This window comes from Pristiophorus japonicus, chromosome 6 (genome assembly GCF_044704955.1).
Source record: "Pristiophorus japonicus isolate sPriJap1 chromosome 6, sPriJap1.hap1, whole genome shotgun sequence".
NCBI classification, from domain to species: domain Eukaryota; kingdom Metazoa; phylum Chordata; class Chondrichthyes; family Pristiophoridae; genus Pristiophorus; species Pristiophorus japonicus.
In genome coordinates this window covers 37,687,321-37,704,254 of record NC_091982.1, presented here as the reverse complement: position 1 = coordinate 37,704,254, position 16,934 = coordinate 37,687,321, and the positions used below count along the sequence as shown (strand labels likewise).

The window sequence follows — 16,934 nt, the reverse complement described above, 5'->3', positions numbered from 1 at the left end:
CTCGTTACATCCTCAAAGAACTCGAGCAAATTTATCAAAAATGATTTCCCTTTCATAAAACCATGCTGACTCTGATTAAATTATGCTTTTCCAAATGTCCCGCTACTGCTTCCTTAATAATGGACTCCAGCATTTTCCCAACGACAGATGTTAGGCTAACTGGTCTATAGTTTCCTGCTTTTTGACTGCCTCCTTTTTTTAAAAAATAGGGGCATTACATTTGCAGTTTTCCAATCTGCCGGGACCACCCCAGAATCCAGGGAATTTTTATGGATGCATTGGTTGTAATCTACTATCTTTACAGCCACTTCTCTTAAGACGCTAGGATGCAAGGCATCAGCCACAGCCCCGTGCGGGCGAAGCGAACAGTGTACACACAGCCCCGTGCGGGCGAAGCGAACAGTGTATGCACAGCCCAATGCTGCTGCACTGAACTGTGTACACACAGCCCAATGCTGCCGTACTGAACCCGGCACTTTAACCGCCACCGCAAAAGCGTGTGAAAATTTATAATCCCACCAATGTGCAGCTAATAATTGACTTAATCAACATTCAATCACCGCACATCTTGTCCATGAACCATTGAGGAGTACTTTCTGGTTACATGGGGCCAATTTGAACACGGCCCCGCCTGCTCTGCTGTGTGCACGATCAGAGGGAAAATAAAATTAAAGATGTGGCTATGATGGCAGCTGAGACAGTGGGAAAACATCAGCTTCTAAATAAATATATTTTATATATATGTATGTTTGATATATAGCATAATTAAATTTTGAAGTATTATAATAAATTTTAGATGGGGGATCCTTGAATACTAATCCATTTGAAAAGGGGTCCTTCAACCAAAAAAGTTTGAGGATCACTGATCTAGATAACATTTCTGGTAATAGCAAGCAGCAAACCCTACTACTTTAAGCTACCGGAATTATCCTATATTTACACAGGTTTTCTCTCCAGTCCTTAATAAAAATGACTACAGCATCACATCAGACTTGGTTTAAAGGTTTAAACCAGTGTGTGATTATACTGTATTATTCACAGCTTTTTATATTTACATTCGGAAAAACTTCAGCAGAAAAAATATAAGGGTCTAAACTTTAACTTTTATTCAATCAGTTATTTTTTTGTATTTGATAACTGCAGCTGCTAACTATTCTGCAAAAGCAAAATACTGCGGATGCTGGAAATCAAATAAAAACAGAAAATGTTAGAAATACTCAGCAGGTCAGGCAGCATCGGTGGAGAGAGAAAGAGAGTTAACGTTTCAGGTTAATAATCTTATCAGAAATGGAAATGGAGACGCAACAGGTTTTAAGCAAGTACAGAGGAAGGGAAATGGAGGAGGGGAGGAAAGAACAAAAGGGAAGGTCTGTGATGGGGTGGAAAGGAGGAGCGATTAAATAACAGAAGGGATTTACAAGGTATGAGAGAATGGTAATAGGACAAGTAAAGAAACAAAACATGGATCTAGAGGAGCTGTAAATGGCAAAAGCAGAACCATTACCAGCAGCTGCTGGCCGAGAAAATGGGAGTGATGGTTACGATCTGAACTCAAAGCGATTAGCCAATCTGTATTTGGTCTCCTCAGTGCAAAGAAAACTGCATAGCAGCAAATACAATATACTAAATTGAAATTAGTACAAGTATATCGCTGTTTCACCTGGAAAGTGTGTTTGGGGCCCTGGACGGTAGGAAGGGAGGAGGTAAAGGCAGATGTAGCATCTCCTGCACTTGTGTCGGAAGTGCTGTGGGAGGGTGGGTGTGGGGAGGGGTTAGAGTTGTTCGGGTTGATTGGAGAGTGGACCAGGATATCACGGAGGCAACGGTTCCTTCGGACTGCTGAAAGGGGAGGGGAGGGAAAGATGTGTTAGTTTTGGGATCACACGAAGAAGTGGAAATGGCAGAGGATAATCCTTTAAATCTGGAGGGTGGTGGGTTGGCAGGTGAGAACAAGAGGAACCTTGTCCTCTTGGGAGGGAGGGAAGGGATGAGAGCAGAAGTGTGGGAAATGGGACGGACATGGTTGAAGGCTCCGTCAATCACTGGGATTCCTCAATGGAGGAAAAAGGAAGACATATTAGAAGCACTGGCATGGAAAGTGGCATAGTCAGAACAGATGAGCCGGTGTCAGAGAAACTGGGAAAATGGAAGAGTCCTTATCGGAGGCAGGGAGGGAGGAAGTGTGGTCAAGGTAGCTGTGGGAGAAGGTGGGCTTATAGTAGATATTGGTCAACAGCCTATCCCCAGAAATGGAGAGAAGTTGAGGAAGGGAAGGGAAGAGTTGAAAATGGACCATGTGAAGGCGAGGGAAGGGTGGAAATTGGAAGCAAAGTTGATGACATTTTCCAGTTTGGGGAGACAGCAGGAAATGGCAGTGATGCAGTCATAAATGCATTGGAAAAAGAGGTGACTGAGGGGACCCAAGTAGGACTGGAACAAAGGAGGTTTCACGCAACCCACAAAAAGGTAAACACAGCTACGACCCATACAGGTTCCAATAGCAAAAGCTTTTATTTGGAGGAAGTGAGTGGAGTCAAAGGAGAAGTTGTTCAAGGCAAGGTGGTGGATGGGAACTGGTTCAGCCTCTGTTCAAGGAAGAAACGTTGAGTCCTAAGGCCATCCTGGTTTTTGGGGGGGGGGGGAAATGGACATCCATAATGAAAAGGAGACAATTAGGGGCCAAAAAACTGGAAAGTGTTAAAAGTGGCGGAGAGCATCGGAAGAATCGTGGATGTAGGTGAGATGAGACTGGACAAGGAGAAAGAGTCAACATGGGAAGAAATTAGTTCTGTGGGGCAAGAACAGGCTGAAACGATGGGTCTATCAGGACAGTGCTGTTTGTGGATCTTGGGAAGGAGGTTGAAGCGGGACTGGGAGACTAGGAGGTTGGAGGCCATGGAGGGAAGATCTCCAGAGGAGAGGATGTCAGTGACAGTCTGGGTAACGATGGCTTGATGTTCGATAGTGGGGTCATGGTTCAAGGGGAGATAGGAGGTGTCCGAGCTGGCATTCAGCAAGTTAGAGGTCGGTTCACCAAACAACAGTGCCACTTGTCAGCAGGTTTAATAACAATGCTAGGGTTGGACCCGAGAGAACGGAGTGCTCTATTGACCCTGAAAAGATTTTGGTCTGTTCATTTCAGGGCTGCTCAAATGTGTCTACTCGGTTCACTCTTTTATACCCCTTGAATGGTAGGATTTCTGTAACAGCCAAATATTGTCATATCTACAAGTGAAGCAATCACTAATTTATCAAAACGTACATTAGCTCCTTTCCAAAGGTAACAAAACAATAATAAACCTTGTAATATATGCAATATATTACTGTGGGAAAAGTGAAGATGTTTTAATAAACTCTGAAATCTGCAAGTGTTTAAAGTAAACAGAGCCACCAGCTCAAAACAATACAGAACGGTTTTGTGTCACAATTAGCATCTTTGAAAATACCTTTTCACTTGATGAGTTTTCTTGAACTTTAATTCGCCTTCTTTTCTTTTTCTGTAGGTAGCTTCTTTGATTTTCCTCTGCCTCTTTCTTAGACGCTCTGCACACGAATGTAAATTTACACATTTATTTTTGTTCGAATCTTCAAACCTCAGCTGCCTTCACAATTGTAAATTTTGCTGCTAAATGACAGTCAAACTACAGCTTTCTCTAGTGGGGAAGCCTTATCGGAATTAGTCAGATCCACAGGAGACAGTAAAGAAAGCAGAGTTTGGGGGACATGGAACAGGTTCCTTCCAGTACTATGCAAGTACCATCTAGAATACCGCTTCCCATTTTGGACACCACTTCTCAGGAAGGATATATTGGCCTTGGAGGGGGTGCAGCGCAAATTCACCAGAAAGATACCAGGGCTTGATAGGTTAAATTATAAGGAGGGACTGAGTGTAACGTAGCCAAGTTTGCTGACGATACAAGGATGAGGGGACATAATCTTAAAATTAGAGCTAGGCCATTTGGGAAGGAAACCAGAAAGCATTTTTTCTACAGTGTAGTAGAAATCTGGAACGCTTTCTCTTCTCTTGCTTCTCCCTCGCTTCCCCCCCCCCCCCCCACCCCTTGTCCCCCCCCCCCCCCCCAACCCCTCGCCCCCCCCCCCCCCCCCAACCCCTCGCCCCCCCACCCCCCACCCCACCCGGCTGTGGATTCTGGGACAATTTGAGTTTTAAGACACAGATCTATATATTTTTGTTAGGTAAAGGTATCAAGGGATATGGTGTTTTGGCAGGTAAATGGAGTTAAGGTACAGAGCAGCCATGATCTAGTTGAATGGTGGGGCAGGCTCATTCTTATATTCCTAGGAATGAACTTTGGTGTTTAAAGAGCAACTGCGGTAGTACAGAGATGATTCTTATTTCAAAAAAATGTATCAGTACCAAAGCATGACCACCCATGAGGCAAAATAAACTACTTTACAATGAAACCAGTGTTCGTTTTCCTGTGGATTATGGAGAAGAGTTTTATTATGCTGCTGCCTTACACTTGCATCTGAGCACTGGAACAAGACAACTAAAACACACTCCACAACAATGGGCATTATTAGCCCTCCAGTATCTTTCTTCATTGGTGAACCTAGACAGTAAATGTTGGCAGATTATTTGTGGAGGGCATCGCAGCCAGGCCAGATCCTATGCTGCCCACTTTCCTGCAAGGATTACGGGATAGAAACAAGTGGAAATATTCCCTCTCCTAGTTCAGGAACAATGGCACCTGACTGCAATCAGCAAAAACTAAGAATCAAACCTGGGATCTTCTGGATTGTATTGTTGGTACCACACCACATGATGCAATCACCCATAAAGGCATCCACAGGAATATAATTTACTTTATTTTGAAACAGCAGACCAACACTGTTCTCATGTTCCGTAGTTCACTGAGAACATCGACAAGAAATATTTGCAGATGCTACACAATATTAAAAAAAAGTTGCATTTTGACAGTTTTAAAGAAAAGATCATTTACCTTGTTCTTGGACGCTTCCGTTTATCATCGGAATCACTTTCCTCTTCCTCACTTGACTCGGATTCTTGAAAATCAGAGTCACTCTCCTGCTCAGTAGTTTCTTCATTACTACTTGCTGAATATAAAATTAGAATATGATTTTAGTAGGCTGTTAATATTTACCTAGGAAATATGGAGGCAATACTGCAAATAGACTTGATGGTAAAATCAATTTTGAAGCAGTAAATCATACACATTAAAACTCCACTGTTTTTCAGGGCCCCAGCTAAAGCAGCACCACAACTTAGCCGACACTTTTAGTCTGAACAAAATGTAACAAGACATCCCATGTACCTTTTCTTCTGCTCTTTCGTGTGCCTTCTTTTGCTCCATCTTTGACTTTGGATCCCTTCTTTGCCTCTCCAGATTCACCGTCGCTCATTGTGAGTTTATGCCTCAAGAGTCGATGTCTATAGCGTGGTTTCTTAGCCATTTCGAAGTCAGAGTCCGAATCTGAATCGGCCTCAGCGTCGTCCTCTTCATCTAGTTAAATAATTAAGGACCACTTTATTAAACATTTAGTCTTTACTAGAAAGCAGAATTTTAAGTCTAAAGATATTAATTTCAGTTTGAGTCCCATTTATACATCTAAAGTTTCAAGTTTATTCTTATTTTATTCAGTTCAGTTTAATTAAATTTTAGTCATACATAGTTTGGTTGTAGTCCAGGGAACCAAAGATTAAAAATGTTTTTTGCTTTCCAAGTTTTCATTTTAGTCTAGTCAGCAATTTATATATACAAGAAGGAAAACAAGGGGGAGAGAGAAAAAACAAGGGAAGAAAGAAAGAGGGAGATCATTAAATTAAAAGTCAACCACATTGGTCTGGGACTGGGGTCACATACAAGTCAGACTTGGCAAGGACGTCAGCATAAGAATTAGGAGCAGGAATAGGCCATTCGGCACCTCAAGCCTGCTCCGCCATTCAATATCATGGCTGATCTTCTACCTCAACTCCACTTTCCTGCACTATCCCCATATCCCTTAATATCCAAAAATCTATTGATCTCTGTCTTGGAATATACTCAAAAGGCTGGGCCTCAAAAGCTCTCTGGGGTAGAGAATTCCAGAGATTCACCACCCTCTGAGTGAAGAAGTTTCTCCTCATCTCAGTCCTAAATGGCCGACCCCTAGTTCTCGACACCCCAGCCAGCGGAAACATCCTGCATCTACCCTGTAAGAATTTTGAATGTTTCAGTGAGATCACCTCTCATTTTTCTAAACTTTAAAGAATATAGGCCTAGTTTACTCAATCTTTCCTCATAGGACAATTCCCCATCCCAGGAATCAGTCTGGTGAACCTTTGTTGCACTCCCTTCTATGGCAAGTATATCCTTCCTTGGGTAAGGAGACTAAAACTGTACACAATGCTCCAGGTGCGGTCTATATAATTGCAGTAGGACACCTTTGCTCATGCTCAAATCCTCTTGTAATAAAGGCCAACATTTCATTTGCTTTCTTAATTGCTTGCTGCACCTGCATGTTAACTTTCAGTGACGTGTATATAAGGACACCCAGGTCCCTCTGAAATCCAACATTTCCCAATCTATCACCATTTAAAAAATACTCTGCTTTTCTATTTTTCCTACTAAAATGGATAACTTCACATTTCTCCACATTATGGGCCCAAGTTTCCACATGATTCGCGCCTGATTTTTAGGAGCAACTGGTGGAGAACGGACTATTTTAGAAATCACAATTCTCCACTTTTTTTTTCTGCAGTTCTAGTCAGGTAGAACAGTTCTAGTTTAGAACAGAATTTTTTCTTCAAAAGGGGGCGTGTCCGGCCACTGACGCCTGATTTGAAAGTTTCCACAGTGAAAACGTACTCCAAACTAAAGTGAAGATTTTTGTAGAACTGAAAAAACCTGTTCTACACATTAAAAAAATCAGGCGCAGGTTACAAATTAGGCGCCCAGAACGAGGTGGGGGGGAAGGGAACTCATTAAATTTGACAATAAATCCTTATTTATACTTCTACAAATATTATACAAATAAATCCAACCTGAATAAACATTTATAAGCCAAGAAAAGATTAAATAAACCATCTTCCTACCTGTGTGAAAGTGCTTCAGCCAGGGAGAATTCTGCAGCCGTTCGTGCCGCTGAGCGAGAGAGGGAGGGAGAGAGAGAAAGGGGAGAGGGAGAGAGGGAGGGGGGAAGGGAGAGGGGGTCGGGGAACAGGAGCGGGGTCGGGGGGGAGCGGGTGTCGGGTCGTGGGGGGGGGGGGGGGGGAGAAGAGAGAGCGGGTGTCGGGTCGGGGGGGGGGGGGGGGGGGAAGAGAGCGGGTGTCAGGTCGGGGGGGGGGGGGGGGGGGGGGATAAGAGCGGGTGTCGGGTCGGGTTGGGTCGGGGAGCGGGTCTCGGGGGGGGGGGGGGGGGGGGGGGGGGGGAGAGCGGGTGTCGGGGCGGGGCGGGGGGGAAGCGGGTGTCGGGTCTCGGTCGGGGGGGAAGCGGGTGTCGGGTCTGGTCGGGGGGGAGCGAGTGTCGGGTCTGGTCGGGCGGGGAGCAGGAGCTGGCCGTGGGAGGAGCCTCATTCACGCAGCCCCAGTGAGGCCATTGGGCCAGGGCTAGGGGCTGCGTGCTTCGGGCCCCTCCCACACAGTTCGGCGCCTGGAGCTACTGCACTTGCGTGCCGACTGTAGCGCGCATGTGCAGAGGTCCCGGCACTGTTTTCAGCGCAGGGACCTGACTCCGCCCCCCCCCCCCCACAGCTCGTGCCGGCTGCGCCGAGTGCCACAGGACCTGTAAGTCGGTGGAGAATACCGAGGATTTTTTTAGGCGCCGTTTTAGGCGCGAAAAACGGGCGCCCAGCTCGGAGGGGCGCCCGTTTTTTTTCTTGTGGAAACTTGGGCCCTATATTCCATATGCCATATTCTTGTCCGCTCACATAGCCTGTCTATATCCCCTTGAAGCCTCTTTGCATCCTCCTCACAACTTACATTCCCACCTAGCTTTGTATCATCAGCAAACTTGGATATATTACATTTGGTCCCCTCATCTAAATCATTGATATAAATTGTAAATAGCTGGGGCCCAAGCACTGATCCTTGCAGCACCCTACAAGTTACAGCCTGCCAACCCGAAAATGATCCGTTTATTCCTACTCTCGGTTTTCAATCCATCTTCAATCCATGCTAGTATATTACTCTCAATCCCAGGAGCCCTAATTTTGTTCAATACCTCTTGTGTGGCACACTGAATGGCTTCTGAAAATCAAAAGACACCACACCCACTGGTCCCCCTCATCTATTCTGTTAGTTACAACCTCAAAAAACTAACAGATTTGTCAAACATTATTTCTTTCATAAATCCATGTTGACTCTGCTCAATCCTATTATTATTTTCCAAGTGCCCCGTTACCACATCCTTAATAATATTCTAGCATTTTCCCTACCACTGATGTCAGGCTAACTGTTCTGTAGTGCCCCTTTTTCTCTCTCCCTCCTTTCTTAAATAGCAGGGTTACATTAGCTATAGCAGGGTTACATTCGCTAAGTGAAAAATTAAAAGGACACTAAGTGGCACGTGTGGAGCATGAACACCAGCATGGACCTGTTGGGTTGAATTGCCTGTTTCTGTGCTGCAAATACTAAGTGAACCATTTGGGTTTGTGACCCAATTTAACTGACAGTTTTAACTAAGATTTTCTTCATCCATTTCAATTTCCAGTTTTCGTTCCAAAAGTTATAGCCCAGTGGTATTTTAGTCTGAAAAATCCTAGTCTTAATCTGATCACTCTTACTAGTCATCTTTATTTCTACTTTTAAATTAGTTGATGAGAACACAATTTTAGTCAAACATAATTTTCCTTCTCATTTTAATCCACGAATACAATACCCATGGAACGTCAACATTTCTTTCCAGTCAAAATATTCAATTATTTTGATATATATTTTAGATAACCGGCATTGGTTCAGTGAACATAAGAACATAAAAATTAGGAACAGGAGTAGGCCATCTAGCCCCTCAAACCTGCTCCGCCATTCAACAAGATCATGGCTGATCTGGCCGTGGACTCGGCTCCACTTACCCGCCCGCTCCCCATAACCCTTAATTCCCTTATTGCTTAAAAATCTATCTATCTGTGACTTGAATACATTCAATGAGCTAGCCTCAACTGCTTCCTTGGGCAGAGAATTCCAGATTCACAACCCTCTGGGAGAAGAAATTCCTTCTCAACTCTGTTTTAAATTGGCTCCCCCGTATTTTGAGGCTGTGCCCCCTAGTTCTAGTCTCCCCGACCAGTGGAAACAACCTCTCTGCCTCTATCTTGTCTATACCTTTCATGATTTTAAATGTTTCTATAAGATCACCCCTCATCCTTCTGAACTCCAATGAGTAAAGACCCAGTCTACTCAATCTATCATCATAAGGTAACCCCCTCATCTCCAGAATCAGCCTCGTGAATCGTCTCTGTACCCCCTCCAAAGCTAGTATATCCTTCCTTAAGTAAGGTGACCAAAACTGTACACAGTACTCCAGGTGCGGCCTCACCAATACCCTGTACAGTTGCAGCAGGACCTCCCTGCTTTTGTACTCCATCCCTCTCGCAATGAAGGCCAACATTCCATTTGCCTTCCTGATTACCTGCTGCACCTGCAAACTAACTTTTTGGGATTCATGCACAAGGACCCCCAGGTCCCTCTGCACCGCAGCATGTTGTAATTTCTCCCCATTCAAATAATATTCCCTTTTACTGTTCCCCCCCCCCCCAAGGTGGATGACCTCACACTTTCCGACATTGTATTCCATCTGTCAAACGTTAGCTCATTCGCTGAACATATCTAAATCTCTTTGCAGCCTCTCTGTGTCCTCTACACAACCCACTTTCCCATTAATCTTTGTGTCATCTGCAAATTTTGTTACACTACACTCTGTCCCCTCTTCCAGGTCATCTATGTATATTGTAAACAGTTGTGGGCCCAGCACCGATCCCTGTGGCACACCACTAACCACCGATTTCCAACCCGAAAAGGACCCATTTATCCCGACTCTCTGCTTTCTGTTAGCCAGCAAATTCTCTATCCATGCAAATACATTTCCTCTGACTCTGCGTACCTTTATCTTCTGCAGTAACCTTTGTGTGGCACCTTATCGAATGCCTTTTGGAAATCTAAATACACCACATCCATCATGCTCGTTATATCCTCAAAGAATTCTAGTAAATTAGTTAAACATGATTTCCCCTTCATGAATCTATGCTGCGTCTGCTTGATTGCACTATTCCTATCTAGATGTCCCGCTATTTCTTCCTTAATGATAGTTTCAAGCATTTTCCACACTACAGATGTTAAACTAACCGGCCTATAGTTACCTGCCTTTTGTCTGCCCCTTTTTAAAAAAAAACAGAGGCGTTACATTAGCTGCTTTCCAATCCGCTGGTACCTCCCCAGAGTCCAGAGAATTTTGGTAGATTATAACGAATGCATCTGCTATAACTTCCACCATCTCGTTTAATACCCTGGGATGCATTTCATCAGGACCAGGGGACTTGTCTGCCTTGAGTCCCATTAGCCTGTCCAGCACTACCCCCTAGTGATGGTGATTGTCTCCAGGTCCTCCCTTCCCACATTCCTGTGACCAGCAATTTTTGGCATGGTTTTTGTGTCTTCCACTGTGAAGACCGAAGCAAAATAATTGTTTACGGTCTCAGCCATTTCCATATTTCCCATTATTAAATCCCCCTTCTCATCTTCTAAGGGACCAACATTTACTTTAGTCACTCTTTTTCGTTTTATGTAAATCGGTAAAAGGTTTTACTGTCTGTTTTTATGTTTTGCGCAAGTTTACCTTCGTAATCTATCTTTCCTTTCTTTATTGCTTTCGTAGTCATTCTTTGCTGTCGTTTAAAATTTTCCCAATCTTCTAGTTTCCCACTAACCTTGGCCACCTTATAATGCACTGGTCTTTAATTTGATACTCTCCTTTATTTCCTTGGTTATCCACGGCTGGTTATCCCTTCTCTTACCGCCCTTCTTTTTCACTGGAATATATTTTTGTTGAGCACTATGAAAGAGCTCCTTAAAAGTCCTCCACTGTGCCACCGTTTAGTCAGTGTTTTCAGTCCACTTTAGCCAACTCTGCCCTCATCCCACTGTAGTCCCCTTTGTTTAAGCATAGTACGCTCGTTTGAGACACTACTTCCTCACCCTCAATCTGTATTACAAATTCAACCATACTGTGATCACTCATTCCGAGACGATCTTTTACTAGGAGATCGTTTATTATTCCTGTCTCATTACACAGGACCAGATCTAAGATAGCTTGCTCCCTTGTAGGTTCTGTAACATACTGTTCTAAGAAACAATCCTGTATGCATTCTATGAATTCCTCCTCAAGGCTACCCCGTGCGATTTGATCAGACCAATCGACATGCAGGTTAAAATCCCCCATGATTACTGCTGTTCATATTTCACATGCCTCCATTATTCCCTTGATTATTGCCCGTCCCACCGTGAAGTTATTTGGGGGGCCTATAAACTACGCCCACTAGTGACTTTTTCCCCTTACTATCTCTAATTTCCACCCACAACGATTCAACATTTTGTTCATTAGAGCCAATATCGTCTCTCACAACTGCCCTGATATCATTTATTAACAGAGCGAGCCCACCTCCTTTCTCTTCTTGTCTATCTTTCCGAATAGTCAGATACCCCTGTATGTTTAATTCCCAGTCTTGGCCACCCTGTTTCTGTAATGGCCACCAAATCATACCCATTTGTAATGATTTGTGCCGTCAACTCATTTACTTTATTTCGATTGCTGCGAGCGTTTCGGTAGAGTGTTTTAATACTAGTTTATAAACCATGATTTTTAGTTTTGACCCCTCCTGCAGCCCTTTTATATTCAGTGGCCCTTTTTGTTTTTTGCCTTGGGTTTCTCTGCCCTCCACTTTTACTCATCTCCTTTACCACTCTGGCCCCCCGATTCAGCAGGTCGGGGTTCAAACCCACTTGAGACAAGCATATAATCTAGAATGATATTTCAAGGCAGCATTGAGGAATTGCTGCACTGCTGCTGTCTTTCAGATGTGACAAACTGAGGACCCGCCTGCCCCTCAAATGGATGTAAAAGATCTCATGGCACTATTCAAAGATGACAAGGAGTTCGCCCTGTAACCTGGACAACATTTATTCATTAATGAACATCTCGAGAACAGATTATCTCACCATTTATCTCATTGCTTTTTACTGAACCTTATAAATTGGATACCCTGCTTAGCTAACATTACAATAATGTCCAATATTCAAAAGCTGTGAAACACTTGGGACTTCCTGAAAGGTACTACATGGATGCAAGTTCTGTCTTTAACCTGCTACTAATGTTAGTGCGTCTGTCCTCCCAGAGGATTTGCAGGATCTTGCGGAGACATTGTTGGTAATATTTCTCCAGCAATTTGAGGTGTCTACTGTATATGGTCCATCAACCTTGAACAGGCCAACATCCCCAGCATGGTAGCACTGACCACACTACAAGCTCTGCTGGGCAGGCCACATTATTCGCATGCCTGACACATGACTCCCAAAACAAGCGCTCTACTTGGAACTCCTTCACGGCAAGCGAGCCCAAGGTGAGCAGAGGAAATGTTTCAAGGACATCCTCAAAGCCTCCTTGATAAAATTCAACATCCCCACTGACACCTGGGAGTCCCTGGCCAAAGACCACCCTACGTGGAGGAAGTGCATCTGGGAGGGCGCTGAGCACAGAGTCTCATTGCTGAGAGCATGCAGAAACCAAGCACAGGCAGTGGACAGAGCGTGCGGCAAACTAGTCCCACCCACCCTTTCCTTCAATGACTGTCTGTCCCACCTGTGACAGAGACTGTAATTCCCGTATTGGACTGTTCAGTCACCTAAGAACTCATTTTTAAAGTGGAAGTAAGTCCTCCTCGATTTCGAGGGACTGCCGATGATAACCTGCCACTAACAGCTAATCTTAGTACTGGCACTTTGCTCTCAAATTGTCTTTAGGATTCATCATTCCATTGAAGTATTTTGGTATTTCACTTCAAATATGCATCTAATATCCTTATTTTACAAACCCCAAATCCCTGAATACTTCAATGGTCTTCTGTAGATGAAATAAACTAATGCTATGTTTACACTGGAAAATCATTGGTTTGCTTAACTTTTGACATTGATCAATAACACAAACGTTGCAAGTCCTGCTCTGCAAAACAGCTGCAGCAGAAAGCAATCTCACCTCTGGAGTACATTTGCCTCAGAGAGCAAGTCATAGATAGCCCTCTGGAAAATCACTTAAGTAAGCTATACAACCACCCTGTTCAACACCACGTTTACTCTACATACATCACCATAGAATGAGTTGCACATGGTTTTCTGATGCATGCATGCACATAAATTTATATATTATATATTTTTAAGAAGAAGATTGTTGTGGCCACAAAGCAGTCCAACTGCATCATAACACAGATGCACAATTAAACAAATTTACCAGCTGAATGTGCTAATACCTTTGAGTTTGCAACTACAGGAAGGGCAATGAGACTGGATTTTTAAAAAAACTGAGGGGGTGGGGGGGGGGGGGGGAGATTTAAATTGCAAAATCCTATTTAAATTAGAAATAAGGACTTAACAGAAATTACTACTGTAAAATTTAACATCTGCAACTTCTTTTAGTTAAGGAGTTAAACATTTTGGCATATTAGCATTAGGAGGCAAGAACTTTGTCCTGGAAATGGGACAAATAAGTTTGCCTCCTACACATATTTATCAAGCTTCCTACAGCTTGTGAAGAACTTCATATCTAGCTTCTGCTTACCATTTTCTTCTCCTCCTTCATTTTTTTGGTCAGATTTCTTCTTTTCTTCTTCAGATTCGTCGTCTGAAGATTTATCATCATTCGATGATAAATTTGCATTTATTTCTGCTAACAGCATCTTCTTGGCAATTCTACCAAAAAAAGTTGAGAAAAATGATCAAATTTCACATTTGAATACATTGAAATTTAAGACAGTACCACTCAGTTCCTTGTAACCAGTTACTGTTTTCTAAGCAAAGATGATAACACAAATAAAGTTTCATTTTTACAAATTTTGCAGAAAATGTGTCTCATCCAAAAATAGTTTGGAAAAAGAATCAGCAATAATTTGTGCGAGAGGATATGGATTTGCTGAACTCGATTTTGAGGGACTGCCTATGAATGGATGAATATTATACAGAAATCCCATCAAAATAAATATCTTAATGTTAAGATTTGTACTTATCAGTAATAATTCATTGGTATTAGCCTTTCTTGAATTACCCATATGAACAGTGCTTGGCAGGAACAAGACCCCAAATCGAAAGGATGAAACATTCTGTAGAGTCGGTGCAAGTTTCCTGGCCTAGCAGTTTTCAAAATTTGTCCAAAACTACACTTACCCATCATTTTATATGTTACTATGAAACTGATAGCTTGAGAAATATACAGATGAAAGCAAAATCTACATTCACAAGCACCTTTAACAAGTTATTTTAGATAAAACTTTAATTTGTGTGTGAAGACTAAAGCTTTATTATAAATGTAAAACTATCCTTCTGCAAAACAGTGCAACCTCATTGCAGTGCCTGTTGATATGTTTATCCAGTTTACTAAAACTGTTGCATTCAAGATCCCTATATTACTACTGTCTGTTGTATGCATTACCTTACGAGTGGCTACAAGTGTACATTATACCGATGAGAATTTCAGTACAATATCAGTAATCTATTTATTCCTTTACTTGATCTTCTGCAAAAAATATTTAAAATGAATCGTTTAAGTTTCGACAAATCTAATTTAGAACACCAACGACAAAAAGAAGGAAAGGTGGGATGGTATGAGGGAGGAAATGCCTGGAGCGAGAAAAAAAGGAAGGCAAGCGAGGATGAATTAACTTACATTTATATAGCAATTTATCAGATCCTCAGGACATCCTGAAACATTTCATAACCAATTATTTACATGTTGTCACATATAGGAAAATAAGACAGCCAATTTGTGCATCGCAAGATCCCACAAACCGCAATTCAGATTACTGGCCAGTTAATTATTTTTAGCAGTGCCAGTTGAGGGAGGAATGCTGGCCAAGAAAACAGGAAAACACCCGGCTCTTTAAATAGCACGATGGGATCTTTTACACCCACCTGAATAGGCAGGACCTCTAAAACATTGAACCCATAATCTTCACTCAAAGGCAAGAGTGATCTCAACTGAGCTTACATATTTAACTGCAAGAATAGGACAGGAAAAGGACTAAAATTTTGAAGCATCAGGAATTTTTCATTGTATATAATTAAAAAAAATGCTACTTGCACTTAGATTTACATTCCAATGAACAAAATATCAAATAAAAAACAGTAGTGTTCAAAAAAGTTAAATGTAAAAACCAAAGAAGAAACTACTGGACTGATTAGCTACAGCAGTTAGGAAATATAATGTAGATTAAAATTGGTTAAAAAGAAAAATTGTTTAGATAAACTCATCTTATGCAGGATCTTTAAAGACCCTCAGGAGGGAGTCAAACCTCTAGTAAAGATGGTAACACTCCCACGCCCCTCAATATTTGTGCTATTAAACCAGGTCATTCTTCAATCTCTCTTCCTCACAGTCCACTCATCCTTCTGTGCAAATTTGCTCATTTTTAACCTAGTTATGGTGATCCCCCTCATACCCTTCTAACTACTATTCTATTGCCCACATATCAGTTATTTCTAAAGTTACAGAAACTGGTGTTAACTTTCAAATCACATTGAATAATTTGGCCTTATTCATTGGTTGATACAATGGTGATCTGGTCTATGTTACACATCTCTCAACTCAGTTCAGCACTTGTGAATCATCCGTTATTGCCTTGGACAGGATCGGAAACCATTCATTTCCAAACTAGTTAATGTGTGACCTCCCACCAAATTGTGCACTTGGCTACGTCCTTTCAAATTGCTCTGCTGCTGATGGCTTTTCCTTCAACTTCCCCCCCCCCTCCCATTAATTCAAGGTGTCTCCAAGTCTATCCTCTAATTTTTTCTAGCTACTCTCTTGATGATGCCACTCCACATTCAGCAACTTCCTTCAGATCGCATGCTATCACATATCACATTCCAGCCTCCCCAATGCATGAATCATATCTCAATCTCCCCATGCACTGAAGTGGGCAGTGAAAACCTTTTTTTTTAAACATTTCTTCAAATTGTTCCTTCATGTTTCTCGCAAGACTGATCAGCAGCTACCACCCTACCTTTGATAGCTACGCCCTTAGTATATCTAGTATCATTTTTAGCCCATCTCCTTTGACTTCAAAGGGACCACCACTGTTCAAGATTCCTCCAGGAAGATGGATTCTCACCTTTGTGCCAAATATTTCCCTTCTCCCCTCTGCCCCATCACCACATTAAAAACAAAATGACTGTTTATTTCCCCATGCAAATGTTCAAATGCAGCCACATTTCACTGCAGCTTCAGGCACTACATTAACACATTCTAACAGTTAAATTTCTCCAATGATGTGATGGTAAGCTGCTGAGTCACACTTCACATACAATGGAGGCCTGGTAAAACATCGCCCTAGACAACTGCTTTTATTCCACCTTCTCACCTCAGGCAATTCTACTTTGAGCCGCCCATCACAAGCTCAACATTTCTCTCTCACAACTCCCTTCCAGGGATGATCATATACTTTTCTACCACTTGAAAATTTCATATTCCACCCCCCCACCCTCCCCTTTGTCAACTCTTCTAACTTTTTAAACTATCTACTACTTCTGCTGCAATAAATTGATAATGCCCATGAATTCTCGCAGTACTAGAAATTCTGTATGTTCAGCCAATATATTCTGTGGTCACCGCCTAAACATAATTTCCATGGTCACCATAAACAATGGGGAGATGGAACGTCCAATTATGTAAAGTTTAAGCTTTTACTGCGGTCATTTATTTTTATGAGAATTTCCT

The 16,934-nt window shown here is 42.4% G+C and overlaps 1 protein-coding gene across 1 annotated transcript in view; it reads right to left on the bottom strand.

Annotated features, from left to right (window-relative positions):
• The window catches only part of atrx (ATRX chromatin remodeler), a 211,364-nt gene that overhangs the window by 122,465 nt on the left and 71,965 nt on the right, over window positions 1-16,934 (bottom strand). The window contains exons 9-12 of the mRNA XM_070883946.1: window positions 13,785-13,915; window positions 5,298-5,486; window positions 4,965-5,079; window positions 3,447-3,543 (exon numbers count right to left, since the gene is read on the bottom strand). Of these exons, the coding sequence (XP_070740047.1) occupies window positions 3,447-3,543; window positions 4,965-5,079; window positions 5,298-5,486; window positions 13,785-13,915 (532 nt within the window). The remainder of the gene's footprint in view (window positions 1-3,446; window positions 3,544-4,964; window positions 5,080-5,297; window positions 5,487-13,784; window positions 13,916-16,934) is intronic.